Source organism: Scomber japonicus, chromosome 22 (genome assembly GCF_027409825.1).
Source record: "Scomber japonicus isolate fScoJap1 chromosome 22, fScoJap1.pri, whole genome shotgun sequence".
NCBI classification, from domain to species: domain Eukaryota; kingdom Metazoa; phylum Chordata; class Actinopteri; order Scombriformes; family Scombridae; genus Scomber; species Scomber japonicus.
The window spans coordinates 7,421,911-7,447,495 of NC_070599.1; the positions used below are offsets into that span (position 1 = coordinate 7,421,911).

Sequence of the window (25,585 nt, forward strand, 5' to 3'; positions counted from 1 at the left end):
GTATGTGTATTTTCCTCTGGGAAAAAAATGACAACTTGACCTGAGGTCCTTGAATACCCGTCATGCACTTTATTATTTGACTAAAGTTACAGCCATTTTATGACTTTGAGTTCCATTGTTGTAACTTTACAATGTCATAAACTCACTGCAGTAACAAAGGCACAGTTATCTTCAATGTCTTGCCCTTTGGAATCCAAGAGTCGCATCTGTGATTACATTAAGGAATAAAGTCCAAAATGTTTTTTAATTACACAACTTTATTCAACATAATAATGTCGTGCATACGGCATCAGGGAAAAAAGATTACACAATACAGGAGTGATGTATATCATATATTTTTTAAAAGGACAATTGAACAGTTATAAGAATAATTTTAAATTATATACATATATATATATATATATGTATATATGTAAAGAAGATTAATTTGACCTCAGGTGGTTTCATCAGAAATGTTCCTGTAATATTCTAAGAACCTGTTGCTTTTTGTTTGTAAGATCGACAAAGTAAAAGAACTGAGTAAAAAGAATTCAATAAAAGTCAGTATACAGGCTATGTGTGTATTTTGTGGTACGTAACGTTTCAAAGGTGATCCTTTGTAGGACAAATGAATGATTGTGGTAAAGACAGTTTACTGTTAACTGTTTCTCACGCAACAAGAAACACCATCATATAAGGAGCGGCTAAGTGAAAGCAGGATTACCCAATCACAGTCCACACTTTTTGAGTGAAACCTCTGTCCACCAATCAGATTCGTATTTGTGCGCTTATTGGGCTGTTGGTTTCAGTCGTACCTTACACTGCAGTCAGAGACTTAGTGGCGCGGAGCGTCGATTCTAAGTGGTGAGTACTGTTGTTTTTACACTATTCTTTCCACTTCTTTAATAGTAACTGCGTGTGAATTCACTTTTAGTAACATGACACAAAATGGGCTAACACCTGGGAGCTAAGGCTAGCTTGCTAACATAAACTATTGGAGTGAGCCCGGCTAGCAGCTCTCTGACCAGGAAGCGCAAACACGGAAACCTCGTCAAGTTTAGCTTAAATGCGTCGACTGTGTTTTGAAGTTGTGTTTCCAAACAACTAACGACATTTAAACGTTAAGAAGAGTTGAGTTTCACATGTAGTTCTACTTACTTCGACTAACGTTACTAGCTTTCTATTTCCTGATCATGACGTTATGGAGTCACCATTTGCTCCCCCGTCGCTTCATGGTCGCCTGTGTCTTTACCGCCCTGTAGGAGAGCAGCAGCGGAGCAACCATGGTGAAGATATTCATTGGGAACCTGTCTCAGCACACCGAGAAGGATGAAGTCGAAGCTCTGTTTGCAAACTACGGCACAGTCACCGAATGTGCCAAGTACAAAAACTACGCTTTCGTCCACATGGAAGACAGAAAGGCCGCCACTAAAGCTATCCGGGAGCTCCATCTGCACAAGCTGGGCGGCAGGCCCATTAATGTGGAACCCAGCAGAGGGAAGAACCAGGGCCCTGTGAAGCTCCATGTGGCCAATGTAGAGAAGGGCTTCAGTGATGAGCTGAGAGCGCTGTTTGAGGAGTACGGCACAGTCACCGAGTGCTCCATCGTCAAGGACTTTGCTTTTGTACACATGGACAACTCTGATGAGGCCATGGATGCCATGAAGGGTCTTGACAACACAGAGTTTCAAGGTAAGTCGAACTTTTTTTGATATTAAAGGAATGTGTTGATTTGGGAAGTTTTAAAGGGTTCCATACAGTTCAGCCGTTGTTGGATTTGAGGGCCAATGTTTCTCCTCTCTCTTAGGTAAGCGCATACATGTTCAGATATCAAAAAGCAGGAGAGCGGCACACAAGGACGATGAGTATCCCCCTCCGCCAAGCAGAGGCGGCTATTATCCTCCCCGCTACCCAGGGGAGATGCCCGAGCCTCCCTACAGAGGCCGCATGTCCGCTTACCCGCCTCCGCCGCCGCCCCCGCCCCCTCCTCCTCCCCCGAGACGACCAGTGTATGCCGAGCGTGGCTACGGCGAGCGAGACAGCTACGGGGTGGTTGATTTCTATGAGAAATACCGAGCCCGTCCTTACAGCATGCCGGGCTACGATGACAGGCGTTCCAGTGCCATCCCCCCTCCTCCGCCTCCTCCTTCGGCGTTGGTTAGAGAACGTCTCGGGATGGGGTCCCTCGATCCATACGAGCGCCGGCAGCTCCCCCCTCCTCCTGCGTCCTACATGACCAGGGACCGAAGCCCCATCAGACGAGCCCCGCTCCCCCCTGCTCCGTCAGCTGGTAACGGCTACGCCTACGAGCGCTCCCGGCTCTCCCCGCTGTCCAGGTCTCAGATGTACGCGGCCCCGCGCCCCAGGGACTCGTTCTCGGACAGATTGCAGCCGCTGCCGCCGCCGCCACCTCGCTATGCGGGCTATTAGGCACACAAGAGTATAATACAAGGTGAGAACAGAGATGTTTTAATGACCTCATGAATCACATTGCTAAAATCTTTTTAAAGAAATGTCAAAATCAAAACTTTGATTTCATAAATTGAGGTAGAAACCCACTTTTTTTAAACCATCAACATCAGCCAGAGCTCTCCATTGCTGCAGTGCTAACAAATCGACATACAATCATTCAAACATTGCTAATGGAATCCTAAAATATTGCTGCTTTGACCTCAAACATCAATCTTGCGCGAATCATGAGTAAAACGCGCTCCTTGACATGTGTCGTGTGCTCTCTCTCCAGGTTTAGAATATGACAAGATCGTCGTCGTCTGCTGATGTATACATCCCTCTCGTCTATGGCGGATTGCGTTGCGTTCGCCTGAGACTTACTGGAAGATACTGTATTGCGGACAGACCCCCCCTCGTACTTAAAAAAACAAACAAACATACGATTCCATGTCTACAGTTCACATATTCTCATGAGCTGTTCCTGCCTTTTTTCTTTTTTTGGTTCTGTTCCTCTTGCTTGTTTCTACTGTTCAAATCCTTCAATTGTTTGAGAGAATAGGATGCTGGCATAGGTGCTAAGTCTATTGCAGTGTGACTCAGTACTGATAATGGCCAAAAACTACAGTTTGCTATTCAATCTTTCTAAAAATGGATATGGCCTCTGGGGAAATTTCATAACAAGGGAAGTCAATTCAATGAAAATCTTTGTAGTATCTGTAAACAAAAAATTATTGTAGATTTTGTTCAATCTAAAGGTGTTGGTTGATCACAAAATGCTCATCAAAATAAGTAAATAAAATTCAACGTATAAAGTGCTTTAATATCATACTCTGATGTGGCAGGTTGTACATTAATCTCTTTAAGTTGTCGGACGCATGTAAAGCATGACAAATCAAAAAATTCCACTCTGGTTTTTGTTCTTTTTCACTTTGTGTTAAGTTTTTTTTTTTTTTTTTTTCTAGCGTGAACAGAATCTATTAGTAACGTTTATGTATGATTTTATTTACTTTACAAAGTTGCTTTTCATTTGAAGGCTTTTTAATAAACACATGAAACCCAAAAAACCCGACGTCCTAACTGTCAAATTCTTCCTTGCTGAGTCGGCCTTTTGGTCAGCCACTATTCACCAGAGCAGATATCTGGAGGATTACGCAGGCGGTTTCACTCTGTAACACGCTTTCAGTTTCATTCTTCACACCTTTTGACAATCCTCAGCTTGACACATGGTAGGTAATGTATTTCCAGCCCCGTTCACTTCCAGTGAAAGTGAGACTTCTTCTTTTAGACTTTTTTTTTTTTTTTTTTTTTAAGTTGATACAGCAAATTTGTAGCTTACCACAAACCCAGAATGACAAAACACTTGGAAACCAAATTCCCACTTCCTTTATTCTTCTTTCTTCTGTAGCTCCACAATGTTAAATCAGCATCCGTCGGCTGCTACGTGTCCCCTGGCAAACAGGGAGCCTCATCTTTCCCCACTCTCCATCGTCTATTGCCTACCTTGTGTCGAGCCTATGAATTATTTCCCTACAACAATCAAAAGTAACAGTAACGATAATTAACTGAGCTTTTGCGATGGGCTATGTTTCTGTCATCTTGATACAAATGTTCTAAAACTCTTCATCTCTCTGTCATTGAGTTCATACAAACGATTCACACTTTTCCATAATTTTTCCATAACTTTCAACATGGCCTTTTATCTGTGCCACAGATTGCATGCAGTCTTGGAATTCTTAGTATTTGTGCTCTTTGTAGGTTGTTAGACTCTATAGAGGAGGCAGCAGCTCTTGGTAAGTGATCCATGGAAGATGTCTCCGCCTCCTGAGGAAAAGCGGTATGTATTCAAACTGCAAAACACCCCTCACTAATGCAGCACAGTAACTCATGCATCCACTTTGTGTTTCTTGGATACTTCTTACCCTTTTTAAATGTGGTCTTAAACATTTGAAAATGTGTAATTTAATAAAGCTGTGGGGAGAGTGGCTTTACTGACCTTGTGTCTTTGTTTACAGCTTGTAAACAGGCCTGCTCTGGTGGCTGCAGTGGGTCATAAAGTGAATTGAGAACACAAACGAGGGGGATCAGGTGGTCGTGCATTTAAAGGTATGTCAGTAAAAAAATTCCTTATCTGTGCAAGTTTTTGTGTGTGTGTGTGTGTGTGTGTGTGTACCTTGATTTTAAAAGCATCTTTTTTTTTTTGTTTTATAGGAAGTGGATTCTGTGTTTCCATGAAGGTTGATTGGTGAGCTGGATTGGATGTGAAATCCTAAGGAAATCTCTTTACTTTTTTTTTTCTCTCCATCAGCTGATGACGCCAAAATAATGGATTAGGTGATAGGAAAAGACCTCTGAACAATTACTATAGATTTATAATTAAAAATCTAATTGAATCAAATCATCTTAAACATGCCAAAGACACTTTTCAAAAGCTTAAATAAATATTGGAAGTTGAGATGTGGCTAAAACATGAAACTGTGACATAGCCTGAAATGTTACTTTTTTAATTTCCTGTAATATTTCACACACATCAACAAACCTTTTTGTATTTCTATGATCTTTCTACACCTTTCTATATATCTTCACTATTTATTAACCTCAGACCTCCTAATATACTGGTTACTGTATATTGGCAGTTGCACACTGACATTTGTAGCAATTGCAGTTTTAATAAATTGAGTTTTTATAAATTATTGTCTTTGCTTTTTTAAAATTAATATGGATATGAACTTTTGACATTATCACTTTGGTATGAAAGTTGAAGCTTGGTCATTCAAGACTGTTTAGTATAAATTGGTTTCAAATATTACTCTTTATTCTAAACTATGAAGAGCTTTTGCTGTTAGTTAAAAGGTGGTGAGTGTATGAGAAAAGTCAGTTTAGAAGTGGTAATTAGGCAACATAAGATAATCGTAAGGCCTCACCCTAAAAGTATTCATAGTCTGGGAAAACCTCTGGCAATACAGATGTTGAGGTATTAATGTGTCTCAACAGTCCTTTAGTCATACCAGGTAATGTGCCTCTGTAAAAGAGTAAGATTTGTCTTGCTTTGTGGGTTGTTTTTTTTTTTTTTTTTTAAAGGTGCATATTGTCATTTTAATGTGACTTGATTTGTCATAACATTTAGCAATATACTTGTTCCTAGGGTTGCAAAGGGGTGGAAAGTTTCCGGTAAATTTCCGGAAAGTTTCCGGTAAATTTCCATGGGAAGTTAAGCTGGGGAATTTTGGAAATATTCCAAATTGGAAACTTTGCATGGGAATTATGGGAATTATGGGAATTTATGGGAATTAAATGGGAATTTATGGCAACTGAGGGTAATTAAGTGGAAAGGTATCATCATTTGATTGATTAATTGGATAAAAAAAGTCCATCCCTTCATAAAAAACATTATTTTAAGTTGACGATAAAAAAAGGTGCACAATGTCGCTTGATGTATCTGAGCTGTTGAAGTTATATTAAATTATACAATAATTTATAATTTAATATTAAAAAATAACAACTAAATGTTATTATTCTTAATGGTTTCACACACAACTCTGAAAAAATACAACGTGTCTGTGAAGCTACACATCCCTGAGGGGGATGTGTCTAATGTATCCTGGTGGAGATACAACTCATAAAATCCAAAATATACAAGATGTTTTTAAAACTATTAGTTATTGTTATTTACTTAGGTGCAAATGATATAACTAGTAACATCAAAGTGCCACTCCTGTCTGTTAAAGTGATATTTACTGTATAAATTGTGGTTTATTTGGTTTTGACCAGTTTTATTTTTTCCACCATAAGGCTAAATATAGCACTTACACATAAAAATATCCCTAAATATATTACCATATAATGTCATCAAAACCACAGGCTCAAAAGTCTGGCTTCAAGTTGTGTGCTCTGGGCTCGAAAGTATGGTCTAGGATTGTAGAAATCATCATCTGTGCATGTGATGGAGGAATGCACAGTGCATGTAGGGGGCGTGGTCTCAGTAGCCCTGCAGTAAACAGTGTGCTATGTGAGCATGTGATAGCAAAGATATTCAACTGTACTGCATGATATCTGGTTGTTTTAGTCAGGATTATGCTAAAATATTATTTTACACAACTATATTTAAGTTCCCTAATAAGAACATACCTTCAGTTTTGTAAATTCCCAGTTTATTCCCGTTAATTCCTGTTAATTCCCATAAATTCCCGTTAATTCCCGTTAATTCCCATGGAAAGTTTCCAAGTTTGAAAATTCCCGTAATTTTGCAACCCTACTTGTTCCTGATAAAATGGCGACGTGCCTGTTTTGGCAATGAATCACTTAATTTTTATCAGTGAGGAAAAATGGCTCAAACATACAGTGTGTGTGTGTGTGTGCGCGTGTGTAAATTAAAAATAATCTTTCCATTTACACTATTACTACACATTATACATCCAGCACAGGTAGGCTGCCATAATGGATACTATAGATACTGTATTTAGGAATAAGAACAAGACAACACTATCAAAGCAAAATAAAATACTCAAAGAGAAAGTTAAATAGAGCTCCTTTGTATTTCTCACAAATGAGCAGTGTCATCATCTCTATTCCCTTTTCATGCTCACTGATGTCATTCCAGTTTAAACTAGGTTTCCTGTAAACACGCTCTGTTACTGCTGCGCTCGAGTTTCCAGAAATCAGTGGTGGTGGTGGTGATAAGAATCTTAATATTGTTTACCAGACGCTGTTTTATAGGTCTGCAAGACTGGTCCAACTACTGCCAGCACGACAAGATCACATTTCAAACTGTTATGACCTTTTGTACTCATTACTCTCAATGGCTACTGATTCTGGACCTGATCAGCAGTGTGTTTCTACTTTAATCCTGTGCTGGTGTTTTCCAGAAGGACTTTTAAAGAATGTTTTTTTTTTTTCTTCAGTTTTTGGCACGATTCACTGTCTCATCTTTGCATGTGTTTGATCATGATTATGTCATGCTGGGTACAGGACCTGACAAACGGGTCAATTACAGTTTTGAGATACCTGTGCTTTTGTGTTTCCACTTCATGCTACTTTATACTTCAACTCCACAAATGTACAGGGGGAAGTTGAAGAGGGAAGTTTATTTAACAGTTATAGCTATAGTTACTATTTATATTTCAGACTCACATTTTCATCCAGAATATATAATCAGTGTATGTAATGTAGATTAAGCTTTACCTGTCGACTAGTAGCAAGATAACACTGCATACATATTAAAGTCACATTAATAATAATCCCCTAATATGTAATACTGTAACAAAAACCTCCTATTTTTGATACTTTTAAGTGTACTTCACTGGTAATACTTTGGAGCTTAAGCAATCTGATGCTGTGAGTAAAGCTTATCTCAACTTACTGTAACCCGAGGTCAAACATTTGAGGAATTTTCCTTTAAACAATGATTGGTGAGCCATTCTACTGTATGTTCAGGAGCACCATTGTATGAATAATTGCTATAAATTCTTAGTGAGTGTGAGAACAGTTTATAATGAATTGGTTGTCAAATCTAGTTCTAAAATATTTAAAATCAAAACAATTCACAATAAGATTCGACCAAAAAGAGATTTAATGTACATAAGTAGAACATGTAGAAGAAAATAGCTTTAAGGCTTGTTTTTAGCACTTACACTTCAAAAAAGTTAAAATAATACATTAAAAATCACAGTTTACAGTATATAGATATATGTTGTAATACATAGAGTGCTAAGTAATACTATCGTTTCACATTACAAAGAGGGATTGTACTTGAGTCTGAAGTCAGATGTAACAGCTGCAGTGTATTGCCATTAAGAAAGTAAAAAAGAAGTCACAGTATGTCACAGAGCAGTGATGGTCAGTCAATAACAAATGAGAGTCTCATCAGTCTCCAAGGGGGTTTGGGACCTGAGTTCAGCAGGGACATCATTCATCACATGTGAACCTGTATCCATGACAGGAGTTGTATTAGGCACATACATGCATGTCTCCCTGGATGGAGGCACTGCCAGCACCTCAAACTCCACCTCAAAGCTTCCCTTCGCCTCACCGGACTCACGGATGATCAACATCTCATACTCTCCAAACCGGATCAGGGCCTTGTCTGGGAGATCCATCCTCTCCAGGTAATTCAGCACTGAACCGTTTACTGACAGTCGTCCCCTCTGGGTCAGGTTCTGGATGGTGAACAATATGTCAGGGCTCTGAGGTGTGCGGTAGGCGAATAAGGCCAAGTGTTTACGGGACACTCGGGGGTCAGCCAGGGCATAGGTGCAAACCTGGGCATCACGGCCCAACCTGAGAGGGTCCTCAGCTGAATGCTTGCACTTTTCCCCCAGAGGAAGCAGAGTGTAAAAGCCCTGGGAAGCCTGCTTAGGATGGTAAAGTTTGATATGGAGACAAGTCAGGAAATCCTCCTCTGTCTCCATTGTCTGGGAGACAGTCGTCATGACAAAAAGCTGATGAAATGAGCAGAGGGCTGATCTTCCAAGTGATGAATGGCTGTTGGGATAGTAAACAAACAATCCCATCAGAATATGGGGGTGGATGTGGTGGTTTACCATTCAAACAAAAGTATAAGTAATACAACACATTCCTTCTGTTAGATTAGTGTGCCTTACCTTAATATGAAGAATGTTGGTATGATGTTTTACTGGAAAGTCCACTGGAAAGCTGCATCAAATACACGGTGTAACTCTCAGTACGAGCAAACTAACAGTGAGTGAACAGGAAGACTTTTACTGTGTGTCTGCTCTCCTCCCGAGTTGGATTTCGTCACCCTCATAAGGTCTTGTGGTAATAGTGCTGCGTTCAATAGCAACCTCGGAAACATGACGATTCTAAACGTGTGGATGAAATAATTGAATTGAATTGAATTGAATTGTCTTTGTCATTGCATTGCGGTCAATACAACGAATTTTAAAACAGCTACATCCTCGGTTATCACTCTCACACACATCTCACACTTAAATAAAAGAAACATTAGTTACAATATTTACACATATACATACATACACATACCCATACCCATGCACACATACATACATAAAAACTCATAATTTAAAGTACACAGATAATTATGTATAAAGTACATTTAGCGACTGCATACAGTTTCCTGGCAAAGAAATAGGCAGTAGTAAATAGACAGGAAAGGATTGGAAGTTATGTTCACTAAAAAAGATGTGTATATTAGTATGTAGACTGTTATATGAATCTACCTGTTAGTCTATCTAGGTAACTTGTCACTCACTTTCTAACACAAATTCACACAAATATTAAACGAGTGGATGGGAATTCTTTAAAATACGACTTTTAGATGAGCACCTTAACGCAACATTGGGGCGCTGAAAATTCCCCGCTGATGCAACTTGAGGCCCTTTTTGTTTTTGCTTTCACTTATATATAGGCCTATACATAGTGTTGACCAGGGCAGGGATACGACCATGGCGAGAATTAAAGCCCTGTTGTAAAATGAAGCTGTTACACATTAATCCAGGAAGAAGTCCTTTACTGCGGTCTATTTACAAAATTCTCTTACTTGTAACTATACCTGGTAGGATTGAGTCAAGCAAATAAAATGACGTACTTGGTAAATTAATATGAGACAGGGTGAGTTGCTACCTGTGGTTGCTACCAATATCAGGTTTTTAATGTTCAATAAAGTATAAACAAACTAACTAATATGCTGGAAAGGGGTTTCAGGCAAGTGGAGACAAAGCGTGATAGTGTATGGAATAATTTTAAACTCCTCCTGCCGTCAAGAATATGACATACAGTTATGACATAGTTTAAAATAAATAATACAGTTAGGTTGTGTAGGTATGAAGCGGATGATGGACACTGCCCCCTCCTGGCAGTAGGTGGCGGTGTGGCTCTGAGTTTGCAAAGAGAGGCAAACAAAGAAGAGAAGGAGAGGAAAAAGCGGAAATTAGCTGAGGCTCTTCATACATCCGTGAAAGGAAAGCTCTCGAAAGGGGGTTGAATTTTTTTGTAGAGGCCGCCCCGTGAAAAGGTAACACAAAATGCACAGGCCGCTATATAGATATGTATAATTAACTGTACCCTTAACGGCGAGGATGACGTACAGATAGCATGAGTGTTTGTTCACCTGCTTCGTGTTTGTGTGTTAACATGGAGCCCGGCGCTTTGTTAACAGCGCGGCTCGACGAGCAAGCTAACTGTGGCTAACGGCTAACGGAGTTTAGGGAGTTGCGTTGAAACCATAGAGCTGTTTAATAAACCACGCTGTCGAGTTATGAAAGGAGCAAAGTAGACAGAAACGCGTTAAAATACGTTTGTTAATATGTATCAAAATGCGTAACGACATATTTGTGACTTGCTGCGTTTAACTAATGTCAGCCATTTTGTATTGATAAAGAGGCCGGTTAATACGCAGTTGCTACGTATCTGAGCAAGTATACGTAAATATTGCCTCCGGACATGTTTAAATATGTATGTCAAATACTTTCCTGTACATAATTTGTGTCTAATAGGTTTTTTTTTTGGAAGATAATTAGCCTGTTTAAAATGCATAACTTTACATCTTCTCGATCATAAAAATCCTCAGACTATTAAATAAGCAAAATAAATAATAATAAGTATGCTGTTAGAAAACTTGCAAGTATATAACATAAAAGGATCTATGCCTTATAAATCTAATGAGAGTTTTCCTCTGTCTTCATCCCCGTGTGCCCCGATTTTCTTCAATATATTTTGAAACAGATCTTTAATAATGGTGAAGATTTTTGTTGGGAATTTGCCTCGGGAGGCAGACCAGGATGAGATCAAGGCTCTGTTCACCCAGTACGGCACGGTCACTGAGTGTGCCATCATCAAGAACTACGCCTTCGTCCACATGGATGACCGCAAGGCTGCCACCAAAGCCATCAAGAACCTGCACCTCTTCAAGCTACACGGCACGCCGATCAACGTCGAGGCCAGCCACGGGAAGAACCAGGGATCCGTCAAACTGCACGTGGCAAATGTAGAAAAGGGATCTGATGATGAGCTGCGGTCTCTTTTCGAGGAGTACGGCACGGTCACAGAGTGTGCTGTCGTCAAGAATTTTGCTTTCGTACACATGTCCAACTCTGATGAGGCTATGGATGCCATCAAGGGGCTGGACAACACCGAATTCCAAGGTAAGAAAGAGCTAGCATGTTGAATAAGGAAATGTTTAGTGTAGGCAGTCTGTCTGATTTTAATCCAGATTGTTTTAATTTGTGTGTCTTCTTTTGCATTTAGGCAAACGCATCCATGTGCAGATTTCCAAGAGCCGTCCAAGACATGATGAACGGGACGACTACCCCCCTCCTCCCCCAGACAGGGCAGGCTATTGGCCCCCACGCTATCCAGGAGAAAGGCATGAGCCACCACCTCCCAGCTACCTGAGAGGCCGCATCAGCCACATACCCCCAGGTTACCCCGCCCCTCCTCTTCCGCCCCCTCCCCCCAGGCGAGCCGTTTACCCTGACCGACCCTATGAGGGTGAGAGGGACAGATATGGCGTGGTAGATTACTATGAGAAGTACAGAGCCCGTCCTTATGGCATCGCCTCCTACGAGGACCAACGTGCTGGTGCTCCTCCTCCTCCCCCTCCCCCTTCAGCCGTCGTGCGAGACCGCCTTATGACCTCGCCGCTCGACCCGTACGAGCGTCGGCCTCTCCCTCCTCCTCCGTCCTCGTACTATGCCCGAGACCGTAGTCCCCTCAGGAGGGCGCCTAGCACGCCAATGCCCCCTGCTGGCAACGGCTACTCCTACGAGCGCTCCCGTCTCTCTCCGGTCCCCCGGGTCCCGGCATACGGAGTTCCTCGAGCCAGGGACCCCTACGCAGACCGGCTGCCTCCGCCACCGCCTGCACGCTACGCTTATTAAGCAAGCCCCCGGCATGTGAAATCAAGGTGAGGATAGGTCTGAGGTAGACTGGTGTTCATATCTTTACTGAAATTCGTCCCTGTCAGGGCAGAGGCAGCCTTTGACTTGTCCCGCACGCTCCAGATCTTGTGAGAAGGCATGCGTATGAGGTGCTACTCTGATAATGTACGTCTGGAATCTCTGTGGCTGAAGAAGGGGACTCGGCATAAGGAAGCCGATTTTAAAAACGGCATATACATAATAAAGATGGAACAGCGTGCTTTGCATCAGCAGTTGCAGACAGTTCATTTGTGTCATGTGCTCTTCTTTCAGGATCGTCGTTCGACTGCGTCGCCGCTCGCCGCCTCCTGATGCACGTGACGCTATCCTCTTCCTGTCTGCGGCTGAGCGCGTTAACGTTCCCCTGCGATGCTCACAGGAGGAGCTGAAATGCCGACGTCCACGTCTGTTTTTGTTTTTATTATTTTGGGACAGTTTTTACACTCGTATTTTTCCCTCTTGATTGTTAAGTTTGTCAATGTGCTTTAGAATTTTTAATACTTGACGTCCAAGTAAGGCGTTTTTTGTTTATTTTTTTAATTTGAACTTTTACGTTTGAATAATTAGTGTACTGGTATTGTGTGTGACCTTTGGAAAGCTGAATCAGCAGCAATTCAGCAGCATTTTGTAGGCGATACCTGTGACTGTAGATTTAACTGAACTTGAATGTTTGGTACTAAATCCAATCTGCACGTTGGTTCCATCATGTTGACCTTTATCACAAACGCAAACCAAACCAAACCACCCTGTGGCGTTCCTGTGAAAATCTAAACTGAAAAGACGTAAGACAAATATATAAAGTAACTGTTCGTAGGACAGTCAACGTAAAACGTCTACATGTACCTGTATATTGTCGAACATGTTTTCAATAAAAAAAAAAGAATTGTGCAGAAATGTTCTTCAAAGATGGCTCCAAGTCATGCCCAGCGCTTAAACACCTAATCAATGTGACCGTCTGAATTGATTCAAATACTTTAATAGAGCCTCTCGACAAATACCTAGCTTGTCAAGTAAGAGATCCAATCATTAATGATGAACTGACGCATAATAGACTTGTTAAAATCGATGCACTCATTAAAGAAACACAGCCTGTCTGAAGTGCCCCAGCCTCGTTCAGCAGCGTACCTTTTTAGCTTGTCCCCTTCTGTGCCAAAAATTGGAAGTTGCCCATAATGGAGCTTCAGCGCAGGGCATAACACTTTCCGGGCATTACTTCAGGTTGGATTTTGAAGTTGAGACTAGTTAACCCTGAATCTGGGGGGATGGCATCAAAGGCTGTTGGACACCTTCAGAATTCACAGGTAAGTAAAGGGCTTATGATGTAGACACTTATTGTGAGAACACATTTGAACTTTGTAAAGGCTGTCATTCCTAGTTGTGTCCTACAGAGGTTTGTAACAGTGGAAATTATTGTAGCCATGTTCAGGTTTAGGTTTGCTAGCTAGTAAAGTTTTTTATTCATTACCTGTTCTCAAAGGTAACCATTCAGCTGAAAATCTGCTACTCTATATTGCAAATGTTTGTTAGGAAATAATCTGCAGCTGCATAGTCAGGTGACAAATTGTTGAGACCCTCAGAAATTTAGATATCAATAAATGATCCTCAGTTTGACGATCATTATTGGTTTTAGAGGAGAATGTGTTTCAAAATTTGTAGAGAAGCATTCAGAGCAGGAAGAGTAGTTAGTAGTCAAGATTTAGAGTGAGATGATGAAGGAAGAATCAGGATCAGATGTTAGCTTTATGAAACACTTGTAAAGCAAGAAGTCAAGTTACATACAAATTGCTATATTGACAGATTTCGCATACGTTTTAATGGATGTGATAATCTGACAGGACTCTTTGTATTACCATGTTGGATTCTGACCTGCATGAATAAAATATTTAAAACAATCACTGGCTCTGTTAACTGTTGTACTGTAAAACTGTGTAGGTTTTCCAAATGCAGTAATATTACATTTCTGTATCAAATAAGGCCAGCCCAAGGAATATTGAAACTATTGCATGGTTTGGTCTTATTTTAAAAGTATAATCTTTCAATCAGATCAGGAGATATCTATTAATTCCTCTAATATATCAGTCAGTGCACAAATAAGTTAATTGATTTATTTGCTTATGTTTGAAGACAGCCCTAGTGTAATTAAATGTTCTGCTCTTTATTAGAGCTACAAGGTTTAATGAAGAGTTTATTAGAGCTTTATGGGCTTGAAATGGGAATATTTTCTAGTATTGTTAGTCCTCTGACTGTTTTTCCTACATCTTAGTCTGCAAGTACCACTGAAGGCCACCAGATGGAACATGCTTATAATGCAAAACTGCATGCTTGGCAAAAGCATTGAGTATAATGTAGGGTTGTGTGGTCTGGTCACAATTTGATGAGGTTCAGGTATGGTGTGTTAACTCTTCATAACCATAATTTTACCTTTTGATATAATCACTTGATACTCACCTGACTCATCACTGAAGACGTTTAAACTACAACAAGGAATGGGTTTGATGATATCTGAATATATTGTACTTCAACTGTCTTAGTGTATTTCAACCACCATTCACATTTTGTCACGTTCATCTGTTGAGTTTGGTCACAGTTTCATTAACACGTTTCTGGTTTTGCAAATGCTGGCTCTTTTATTGTTTGACATCTTTGAAATAGGGTAACACACAAGCTGGTACACTGCATTTACACCAAGCAAAGTAAAACAAATACTCTGCATGCGAACACACATTACACAGACCACACTGTGCTTTCTCTTCCTGTCAAAGAACCAATGTGACATTTGTAACATTTCATATAAACTCTCTTTAATTTGACAATCTTCAATGTCCTTACAGGCTCTTAATACTCAGCATGAAGACTGTGGATTTACCACAAACGTTTCTTTATTACAAATTAGAACTTAAGACAAGTGATAGTAGCTTCTTCCACACACCATCCATACAACAACACAACAGCAGAGTGATTTACTGGAACAAGTTACCAGGCTGCAGTTCCAGGTGCTTCTTGAGTCTATTTGGTGGTGGCATAAATCACATTTGGGTCCTCTGATACAGGTCTTCGGTTTCTTTTTGGCTTTGGTTTGAAACTCAATGCTGCGTAGTTCAGGTTATCAGACTCCAGATTCTGCATATTGAAGTCTTGACAGTCACTCATCTGACAAATCTGATTTTAAGAGGAGGAAAAAAAACTTTTAAAATAAAACTGTCAAATGACTTGAAATGATTCCAACACTTCCTACAATTAATAAAAGACAGTTTTCAAATTAAATGTACCTCGCTATGTGGTGTCGTTTGCTCTTCATCAGAAGCTATACAAGAGAGACAACAAATGATGAATGAATCATATTAACACACCTTTAAATGGGGCACGCAAACATAACAAAGCCAAATTTAAAAAGACATAGTTGCTCTCACAAGTACCTGTCTGAAGCTTCATGATTTTAACAACCAGACCGATGATGACCATTAGGAGGAAAAGAGTCAGACCGCTCAGGATCAAACTCATCAGTTGTGTTTGTTTGTAGAACTTTTCTATAAGAAAGATTTAAAGACAAGACTAAAGTTTACCTCTAGTGACTTGGCACCTGTTTAACATTAAATCTGACTCTTATTGACCTTCAGTTGACTGATGGTCTATGCAGTGAAAGAGAACTTAAGGAGACTCTTACTTTTATATATGTTAACCACGTCATCATTGCATTCATCGTAGCCTTGAAATGAAACAAAGTTTAATGTTTAGTTTTGTGTAGTCACATGTTGAATACAATAGTGAGAATCTAAATTTGCAATATAACAAAAAACTCAAGAGACACGAAAACTAAAAATATTTTTACCTTGAATATTCAAGTGTATTCCTTTAAGTTTTGTGTTTCCATTCAAGTAAAATCCACACATATACAGTCCAGAGTCAGATATTTCTACTTTTGTGATTTTAAGAAAGACAGTAGATATGTTGGAACTCATATTGAATCTGTCATTTTGGAATCCATCACAGAATTGAGCATGGCCATTTGACCCATTCATGGAGGAGATACAGTTGATCTTGGTTCTGTCAACAAGTCTGGACCAAAATATGTGGGTTGGAGTTCTGGAGATGTTGGAGCAGTGCAGTGTGACTTCATCACCAGGCTGGACCTCCACTGTCTGAGACTCAGAAACTGAGACAGAGGCCCAGCCTGAAACACACAGAGACAACAAGACATTTACTCCTCAGCTGATAAAGCAACAGGGACCTGGATTCTTACACCTAGATGTAATTTCAGTGGCAGTACTTACTGAAGCTGCAGAGAAGAAAAGCTGTTATCAGGATGAAGCTCTTCATTGTGCGTACGAGCATCGAACTGCAATGACACTTTATTAACTGAGCTCAAGTACAGGGGCTTTGTTGGAAAGAGGCGGGGAGTTTCTTATGTTGACTGGCCACATTAATGACTTCCGAGCGAGAAGTGTTCAAACCAAATGGCAGCCTCAAAGAGTGACACGACACTACAATAGAACACAGTTGTATCTCTTAACCTGCTTAAAAAAGAAAATTCAACCTGATCGACTAAAAGTCCAAATATCGACTGAATGAAAATGTCTTCATGAGAGAAATTTGATAACAGTTTCATGCAAATGTCCTCTGATGCAGTGAGCGACAAGCAGTCAGAGTCAATCTCACTCGTTTTGATCCCTGTGAAAATGGAAGCAAAATTAAATCAATTAGTGTGTTCAACAAATAAACACTTCCATACTATGTACTTAAATATTCTCAATTTGTACTTGTTACGTTTAATGCCAGCTTTTGGTACTTATATTAATATTTACTATTTTATGAATCTTCCACAGTCACAATTTGAACACATTTTGGTCTGTATTAAAGCTTTTCATTTTAAATTTTTTTTAAATTGATACTCCCACATCAGAGTAATGTTGAAACTTATGTGTGCTGGTCTTATTTTGAAAGAATAACCTTTTAATCAGATGTGGAAATATCTCATTAGTATTTGCTCATGTTTGAAGACAGCCCTAGTGTATTTAACTAGTCTACTGTTTATTAGAGGTACAATTATTGATTGGTTGTTTACTAATAAATTAATCTCCTGCTGTTTTCACAATCAATATTTTTGTCTTTTCTTTGAGAAAAAAATGACCCAATTGTTGAATGTTGGTTGCCGGTTGGTTTCGCCTTTTTCTTACATGTTATGTGTAGCAAACGACTAAAAAGTTTCATTTTCATTCTGCTTAATCTGCAAGTACCACTGAAGGCCACCAGAGGGACCATGCTCACAGTACAAACCTGCTGGCTTGGCAAAAGCATTGAATGTAATGTAGGCCTACAGCATGACATATGACATTTCAGCTCCACCCAAGCTTTGTAGAGTGATGTTGAGTTGTGTGGTTTGGTCAGGATTTGATGAGGTTCAATGTTCATAGCCATAATTTGACACTGGATGTAACCACTTGATAATCACCTGACTCATCAGTAAAGACGTTTTCCTGTTCTAACTGCAGCAATGAATGGGGTTGATATCTAAATATATTGTACTTTCATAATGCATTTCAGCCACATATACACAATTTATCACGTTCATCTGTTGAGTTTGGTCACAGTTTCATTTACACGTGTGTGGTTTTGCGAGTGTTGGCTCTTTTTTCTTCTGACATCTTCGATTCGAAGCATGATAAAACACTGTGAAATAAACCAATTTATTAGATTTATAAACTGCTAACTTATAAAATGACTTTATATAACTAACATAATAACTTTAATAAGTTATTTTGATGGACTATTATTTCTCATAACTCAATAGACCTTTGAACATGTGGTTATAATGCAGAGAGCTGAAGGGTGGTCTTCCTGTTTATCACCACAATGGAAAATAACAAGTAGAGTATCAATACAAGTCAAAGTCACTTGGCATGCAAATAAGCATTACACAGATCACACTGTGCTCTCTCTTCCTGTCAAAGAACCAATGTGACCTCTGTAACACTTCATCTAAACTCTGTTTAATTTGACAATCATCAATGTCCTTACAGGTTCTTAAAACTCAGCATGAAGATTGCAGACTTGCCAAAAATGATGACTCTAGATTTGCCACAAATGTATCTTTATTACAATTTTGATTTTTTTACAGAGTGATAATATCTCCTTCCACACACTAGCTGTACAAAAACAAAACAGCAGAGTGACTGACTGGAACAAGTTTTCAAATCAGATTTACCTCACTCTGTGGTGTATTTTGTTCTTCATTAGGAGCTATACAAGAGGGACAACACGTCATCTTTTAATTATTCATTTTACAAAATATATATGCACACAACTGTAAACAGGAAATAAAAATACAACAAAACAAAATATAAAAAGATATTTTAGCTCTCACAAGAAGGAAATGTCCAAATTGTCAGATTTCAGCTCTCTAATGTGAATATGTTGGTCCTCTATGATAGTAAATTGAATATATTTGAGTAATGAACTGTTGGATGATGGCCAGTTTTGCCTTTTTCCTACATTTTAATGACCAAATGACCAACAATTAATTTTGCTTAATCTGCAAGTACCACTGAAGACCACCAGAGGGACCATGCTCACAGTACAAACCTGCTGGCTTGGCAAAAGCATTGAGTATAATGTAGGCCTACAGCATGACATATGACCATTCAGCTCCACTAAAGCTTTGTAGAGTGATGTTGGGTTGTGTGGTTTGGTCAAGATTTGATGAGGTTCAGAAGAAGATGCCAGTTTATTGGGTCTGTAAGGTGTGTTCAATGTTCATAGCCATAATTTTACACTGGATGTAACCACTTGATAATCACCAAAGTCATCAGTAAAGATGATTTCCTGCCCTAAAACTGTAAATGTTCAAACTGCAGCAATGAATGGGGTTCATATCTAAATATATTGTACTTTCATAATGCATTTCAACCACAATACACAATTTATTTCGTTCATCTGTTGAGTCACAGTTTCATTTACACGTGTGTGGTGTTGCAAGTGCTGGCTCTTTTTTCATCTGACATCTTTGAAGCATGGTAAAACACTGTGAAATTAAACCAATTTATTAGATTTATAAACTGCTAACATATAAAATTACATTATGTAACTAACATATTAACTTTAATGAGTTATTTTGATGGACTATTATTCCTCATAACTCAATAGACCTTTGAGCATGTAGTTATAATGCAGAGAGCTAGGGTGGTCTTCCTGTCACCACAATGGAAAATAACAAGTATCAATACAAGTCAAATACACTTTGCATGCTAACCTACATTACTCAGATCACACTCTGTTTTCTCTTCCTGTCAAAGAACCAATGTGACCTCTGTAACACTTCATCTAAACTTTCTTTAATTTGACAATCATCAATGTCCTTACAGATTCTTAAAACTCAGCATGAAGACTATAGATTTTCCACAAATGTATCTTTATTGGAAATTAGAATTTTATACAAGCAATAGTAGCTTTTTCCCACAAACCATCCATACAACAGCAGAGTGACTGACTGGAACAAGTTATCAGTTAATCTCCAAGCTGCAGTTCCAGGTGCTTCTTGAGTCTACTTGGTTGCAGCATAAATCACATTTGGCTCCACTTCTCTCTCTGATACAGGTCTTCGGTTTCTTTTTGGCTTTGGATTGAAACTCAGTGCTGCATAGTTCAGGTTATCAGAGCCCAGATTCTGTAAGTTAAAGTATTTACGGTCACTCATCTGACATAGCTGAAACTGAAAAATGCTTTTGAAATAATTGCAGCACTTCCTACAATTCATATTTTGAAAGTTTTCAAATCAGATTTACCTCGCTCTGTGGTGCATTTTGCTGTTCATTAGGAGCTATACAAGAGGGACAACTTTTAATTATTCATTTTACAAATCATATATACACACAACTGTAAACAGGAAATACAAATACAACAAAACAAAATATAAAAAGATGTATTAGCTCTCACAAGTACCTGTTTGAAACTTCAAGATTTTAACAACCAGACCGATGATGACCATTAAGAGGAAAACAGTCAGACCACCCAGGATCACACTAATCAGCGTTGTATGTTCATCAGACTCTACAAGAAAGATTTAAAGACCAGATTACACTTTATCTGTAGTGACTTGACATCCTGCGAACATTAAAACTGAATCTAGTTTCACCTTCACTTAACTAACGGTCTGTGCAATGAAATACAACTTTAGGAGAATCTTACTTTTACACTTGATGTCCACGTCATCACTGGATTCATTGTAGCCTTGAAATGAAACAAGGAGTTATTTTCAAATAATAGTTTTGTAACCATTATGCTACTTGTTGATAATAAATCAACTTGTTGATAATAAATCAAACAAGTCAAACATGTTGGATACATTAGTGAGAATAAACATTTTCAATATGCCAAAAAAGATCAGCAGTTCAGAAACCTAAATGCATTCTTACCATGAACATTTAAGTGTATTCCTTTAAGTATTGTGTTTCCATGCATGTCAATTCCACACAAATACAGGCCAGAGTCAGATAAATCCACGTGTGTGATTTTAAGGAAGACAACAGAGTTGTTGGAACTCATTTTGAATTTCCCATTTTGGAATCCATCGCAGAATTTAGGATCCCCATCAAACCCGTACATAGAGGAGATACAGCTGGCTTTGTTTCTGTCGACCACTCTGAACCACTCTGCTGTAGTTGAACTTGCAGAGATGTTGGAGCAGTGCAGTGTGACTTCATCACCAGGCTGGACCTCCACAGTCTGAGACTCAGAAACTGAGACAGAGACCCAGCCTGAAACACACAGAGACAACAAGACATTTACTCCTCAGCTGATAAAGCAACAGGGACCTGAATTCTTACACCTAGATGTAATTTCAGTGGCAGTACTTACTGAGACCGCAGAGAAGAAAAGCTGTTATCAAGATGAAACTCTTCATTGTGCGTACAAGTGTCAAACTGTAATGAAATGTTATTGACTGAGCTCAAGTACAGGGGCTTTGATGGAAAGAGGCGGGGAGTTTCTTATGTTGACTGGCCACATTAATGACTTCCGAACAAGAATTGTTGAAACAAAATGGCAGCCTCAAAGATTTACACGACGCTACAATGGAACAGAATTGTATTCCTTAACCTGTATCGTTCACTGCTCCACTCTGCTATGTGAAATATTGATAAATAGGCCTGTGGCTAAAGGCAAATATCCTCAAAATAAAAACATAATATAAATAGCAAAATTCTCTGATAATATCACTGACGTGTATGGATCATCCAAGTTTAAGTTTATCCATGTTTCTTAAAGCTGCATTAACAGATTTTTGGCTTCTTGGGGGTCAAATGGCTCTATCTTTGCCATTGTTTGTTAGGAAATAATCTTTAGCTACATAGTCAGGTAACAAATTGTTGAGAGACACAGAAATTTGGATACCAATCAATGATCATCAATTTGATGACCATTGTTGGTTTGTTTGGTACCATGTACCATTGTACATGTAATACTCTTTGTATTACCATGTTGGATTCTTTATTCATATAGTAATTGGCAGAGAGGCTGACAGGAAATAGGGAGGGAGGGGGAATGACCTGCAACAAAGGTCCCTGGCCGGGTTCGACCCAGGGATGCTGCAACTACGTGACGTGGTTTAACCACTTGACCAGCGGCACTCCAACCATTTTTCTGATCTGCATGAATAAAATATTTGAAACAATCATAGACTGTTAAATGGTGCATTGTAAATCTGTGTCTGCCTCATTTTCCAAATGTAGTAACATTATGTTTCTGTATTTCGGTGCTGAAACTAAAACCATACGTTATCTGGTGCCTTACTCTGAGTAATAGAAACATGATTTTCTACTGACACTTACTTTCACTGAGCAAAAGAAAAAGATATATTAAAGATGTATTAAAATAGTCTAAAACTAGTCAAATTATGATTTAAATCAATGTGTGTTCATTAAATAAGCACTTACATACACTCTGTACTTAAATATTCTAAATTTGTTACTACAGCTTTTGGTACTTGCATTAATATTAATTATTTTATGGGTCTTCCACAGTCACTGTTTGGACACATTTTGGATTGTACAAAAAAAAGATATTGATCGATGATACTCCCAAGTCCAAGTAATTCTTGATTTAATTATGATTTAAATCGAAGTGTGTTCAACAAATTGATGGATAATACTCCCATGTCAGATTGATATTGAAACTGATGTATGCTGGTCTTACTTTGAAATCATAACCTTTTAATCAGATGTGGAAATATCTCATTATTATTTGCTGTTTGAAGACAGCCCTAGTGTATTTAAGTTGTCTACTGTTTATTAGAGGTACAATAATTAACTGAGTGGTTGTTTACTAATAAATTAAGTACCACTGAAGGCCACCAGAGGGACCATGCTCACAATACAAACCTGCTGGCATGGCAAGAGCATCGAGTGTAATGCAGGCCTACAGCATGACATATGACCTTTCAGCTCCACCCAAGCTGTAGTAAATGAAGCTTACAGAGTCATGATGGGTTGTGTGGTTTGAACAAGATTTAATGAGGTTCAGAAAAGATGTCAGTTTATTGGGTCAGTAAAGTGTGTTCACTGTTCATAACCATAATTTTGCACTGGATATAACCACTTGATAATCACCTGACTCATCAGTCATATTTTACTGCCCTAAAATTGCAAATGTTCAAACTATAGCAAGGAATGGGTTTGATATCTGAATATATTGTATTTATATTTTCATAATGCATTTCAACCACAAAGCACAATTGATCATGTTCATCTGCTGAGTTTGGTGACAGTTTCACTTACATGTGTGTGGTTTTGCGAGTGCTGGCTCTTTTTCAATTGACAACTTTGAAGCATGGTAAAAAACAAGCTGATACTGTGATATTAAACCAACTTATTAGATTTCTGAAAAGCTAGCTTATAAAATGACTTTATATAACTAACATAATAACTTTAATAAGTTGTTTGGTTAGATTATTTTTAAAACTCAATAGACCTTTGAGCATGTGGTTATAATGCAGAGAACTGAAGAGTGGTCTTCCTGTTTATCACCACAATGGAAAATAACAAGTAGAGCATAAATACAAGTCAAAGTCACTTTGTATGCAACCCTGCATTACACAGACCACACTGTGCTCTCTCTTCCTGTCAAAGAACCAATGTGATCTCTGTAACACTTCATCTAAACTATCTTTAATTTGACAATCATCATTGTCCTTACAGGTTCTTAAAACTCAGCATGAAGACTGTAGATTTGCAAATGTATTTTTATTGGAAATTAGAATTTTTGACAAAGTGATAATATCTCCCTCCACACACTAGCTGTACAAAAAACACAACAGCAGAGTGATCTGAACAAGTTACCAGTTAACCTCCAAACTGCAGTTCCAGGTGCTTCTTGAGTCTATTTGGTTGCAGCATAAATCACATTTGGCTCCACTTCTCTTCCTGATACAGGTCTTCGGTTTCTTTTTGGCTTTGGATTGAAACTCAGTGCTGCGTAGTTCAGGTTATCAGAGCCCAGATTCTGCAAATTAAAGTCTTTACAGTCACTCATCTGACATAGTTGAAACTGACAAATGACTTGAAATGATTGTACTTCCTACAATTAATTTTTTGAATGTGTTCAAATTATATTCACCTCGTTCTGTGGTGTATTGAGCTCTTCATTAGGAGCTGTACGGGAGACAACATATGATCTTTTAATTAATGATATAACAAATTATTTTTACATAACTGTAAAGAGGAAATACAAATATAATAAAACCAAGTATAAAAAGATACAATAGCTCTCACAAGTACCTGTCTGAAGCTTCATGATTTTAACAACCAGACTGATGATGACCATTAGAAGGAAAACAGTCAGACCACCCAGGATCACACTCATCAGCCTTGTATTTTCATCAGACTCTTCTGTAAGAAAAATTATATTTTTCTTCATTGTTTAAAACTGAATCTAGTTTCACCTTCAGTTGACTGATGGTTTGTGCAATGAAAGAAAACTTTAGGAGAACCTTACTTTTACACTTGCTGTCCACGTCATCACTGGATTCACTGTGGCCTTGAAATGAAACATAGTTCAATTTAAACCAGATGTTATTTTCAAACAATTGTTTTGTAATCATTATACTATAATGATTTATAATCCACAAGTAGTCACACATGTTGAATACAATAGTGAGAATCTTAATTTGCAATATACCAAAAAACTCAAGAGACAAGAAAACTAAAAACATTCTAACCTTGAACATTTAAGTATATTCCTTTAAGTCGTGTGTGTCCATTCAAGTAAAATCCACACAAATACAGTCCAGAGTCTGATAAATCCACTTGTGTGATGTTAAGAAAGACAGCAGAGATGTTGGAACTCATTTTGAATTTCCCATTTTTGAATCCATCACAGAATTTAGGATTCCCATTAGACCCATACATAGAGGAAATGCAGCTGACTTTGGTTTGGTTGACCACTCTGATCCACTCTGTCGTAGTTGGATTTGTTGACATGTTGGAGCAGTGCAGTGTGACTTCTTCACCAGGCTGGACCTCCACAGTCTCAGACTCAGAAACTGAGACAGAGACCAAGCCTGAAACACACAGCGACAACAAGACATTTACTCCTCAGCTGATAAAGCAGCAGGGACCTGAATCCTTACACCTAGATGTAATTTCAATGGCAGTACTTACTGAGGCTGCAGAGAAGTAAAGCTGTTTTCAAGATGAAGCTCTTCATTGTGCGTACGTGCGTCGAACTGCAATGACACTGTATTGACTGAGCTCAAGTACAGGGGCTTTGTTGGAAAGAGGCGGGGAGTTTCTTATGTTGACTGGCCACATTAATGACTTCCGAACAAGAAGTGTTAAAACAAAATGGCAGCCTCAAAGAGTGACTTGAATCTGCAATAAAACACAACTGTATTTCTTAACCCGCATGAAATGAAAATACCATCTAAAGTTCCACTAAAAGTCCAAATATCTATATAGAGAAAATGTCTTCATGTTACAACTGAAAGAATGTGAAATTTGTGTTTGCTGTTGTTTCGTAATTCCCAAGTAGTAGTTGCTTTGAGAGTATAGATTTGATAGTTTATGACCACAGACAGAAAAAGTCAGTGATATCTGGGGAACATAGGCGAGTATTCAACAGCTAAAGGGACAGACATTTTTTCTCAGGAGTTGGTGAGGACGAAAATGGCACGTTCATACATACTGACTCAAAAGCTGGGACAGCAACAGTTACTGTTCATTGCTGTTCACAGCTTCATCCAAATAACCTCTGAAGCAGTCAGGGGGGAACCAGTTAGA

The 25,585-nt window shown here is 38.7% G+C and overlaps 5 protein-coding genes across 9 annotated transcripts; 2 read left to right on the forward strand and 3 right to left on the reverse strand.

Annotated features, from left to right (window-relative positions):
* The first annotated feature begins 803 nt into the window (after positions 1–803).
* LOC128383743 (RNA-binding protein 4.1-like) lies at positions 804–5,117 on the forward strand. Of its 5 annotated transcripts, XR_008323957.1 has the most exons (6): positions 804–843; positions 1,242–1,671; positions 1,787–2,431; positions 4,186–4,533; positions 4,639–4,664; positions 4,736–5,117. XR_008323957.1 is itself a non-coding variant. In XM_053343334.1 (4 exons), the coding sequence occupies exons 2-3, from the start codon at positions 1,263–1,265 to the stop codon at positions 2,407–2,409; spliced, it is 1,032 nt and encodes a 343-aa protein (XP_053199309.1). In that variant the 5' UTR covers positions 804–843; positions 1,242–1,262; the 3' UTR covers positions 2,410–2,431; positions 2,723–3,554. The 5 variants fall into 5 exon arrangements, 1 of the variants encoding a protein (XP_053199309.1); XR_008323956.1 differs by having other exon boundaries at positions 4,639–5,117; XR_008323959.1 differs by lacking the exon at positions 1,787–2,431 and having other exon boundaries at positions 4,186–4,264; positions 4,443–4,533; positions 4,639–5,117.
* Positions 5,118–8,010: 2,893 nt separating this feature from the next.
* Positions 8,011–9,139, reverse strand: tifa (TRAF interacting protein with forkhead associated domain). Its single transcript, XM_053343339.1, has 2 exons — positions 9,027–9,139; positions 8,011–8,907 (listed from the first exon to the last, which is right to left on the reverse strand). Exon 2 carries the CDS (start codon positions 8,853–8,855, stop codon positions 8,268–8,270), a length of 588 nt encoding a protein of 195 aa, XP_053199314.1. The 5' UTR covers positions 8,856–8,907; positions 9,027–9,139; the 3' UTR covers positions 8,011–8,267.
* Positions 9,140–10,312: 1,173 nt separating this feature from the next.
* On the forward strand, positions 10,313–14,206 carry rbm4.3 (RNA binding motif protein 4.3). The gene is made up of 4 exons (XM_053343333.1): positions 10,313–10,417; positions 11,128–11,546; positions 11,650–12,307; positions 12,594–14,206. The coding sequence occupies exons 2-3, from the start codon at positions 11,138–11,140 to the stop codon at positions 12,279–12,281; spliced, it is 1,041 nt and encodes a 346-aa protein (XP_053199308.1). The 5' UTR covers positions 10,313–10,417; positions 11,128–11,137; the 3' UTR covers positions 12,282–12,307; positions 12,594–14,206.
* A 5,651-nt stretch (positions 14,207–19,857) lies between these two features.
* Positions 19,858–21,216, reverse strand: LOC128384379 (uncharacterized). Its single transcript, XM_053343929.1, has 5 exons — positions 21,171–21,216; positions 20,729–21,070; positions 20,256–20,363; positions 20,099–20,133; positions 19,858–19,980 (listed from the first exon to the last, which is right to left on the reverse strand). Exons 1-5 carry the CDS (start codon positions 21,214–21,216, stop codon positions 19,858–19,860), a joined length of 654 nt encoding a protein of 217 aa, XP_053199904.1.
* A 2,471-nt stretch (positions 21,217–23,687) lies between these two features.
* Positions 23,688–25,013, reverse strand: LOC128384380 (uncharacterized). The gene is made up of 5 exons (XM_053343930.1): positions 24,968–25,013; positions 24,526–24,867; positions 24,086–24,196; positions 23,925–23,959; positions 23,688–23,810 (listed from the first exon to the last, which is right to left on the reverse strand). The coding sequence occupies exons 1-5, from the start codon at positions 25,011–25,013 to the stop codon at positions 23,688–23,690; spliced, it is 657 nt and encodes a 218-aa protein (XP_053199905.1).
* Between the last annotated feature and the right edge of the window lie 572 nt (positions 25,014–25,585).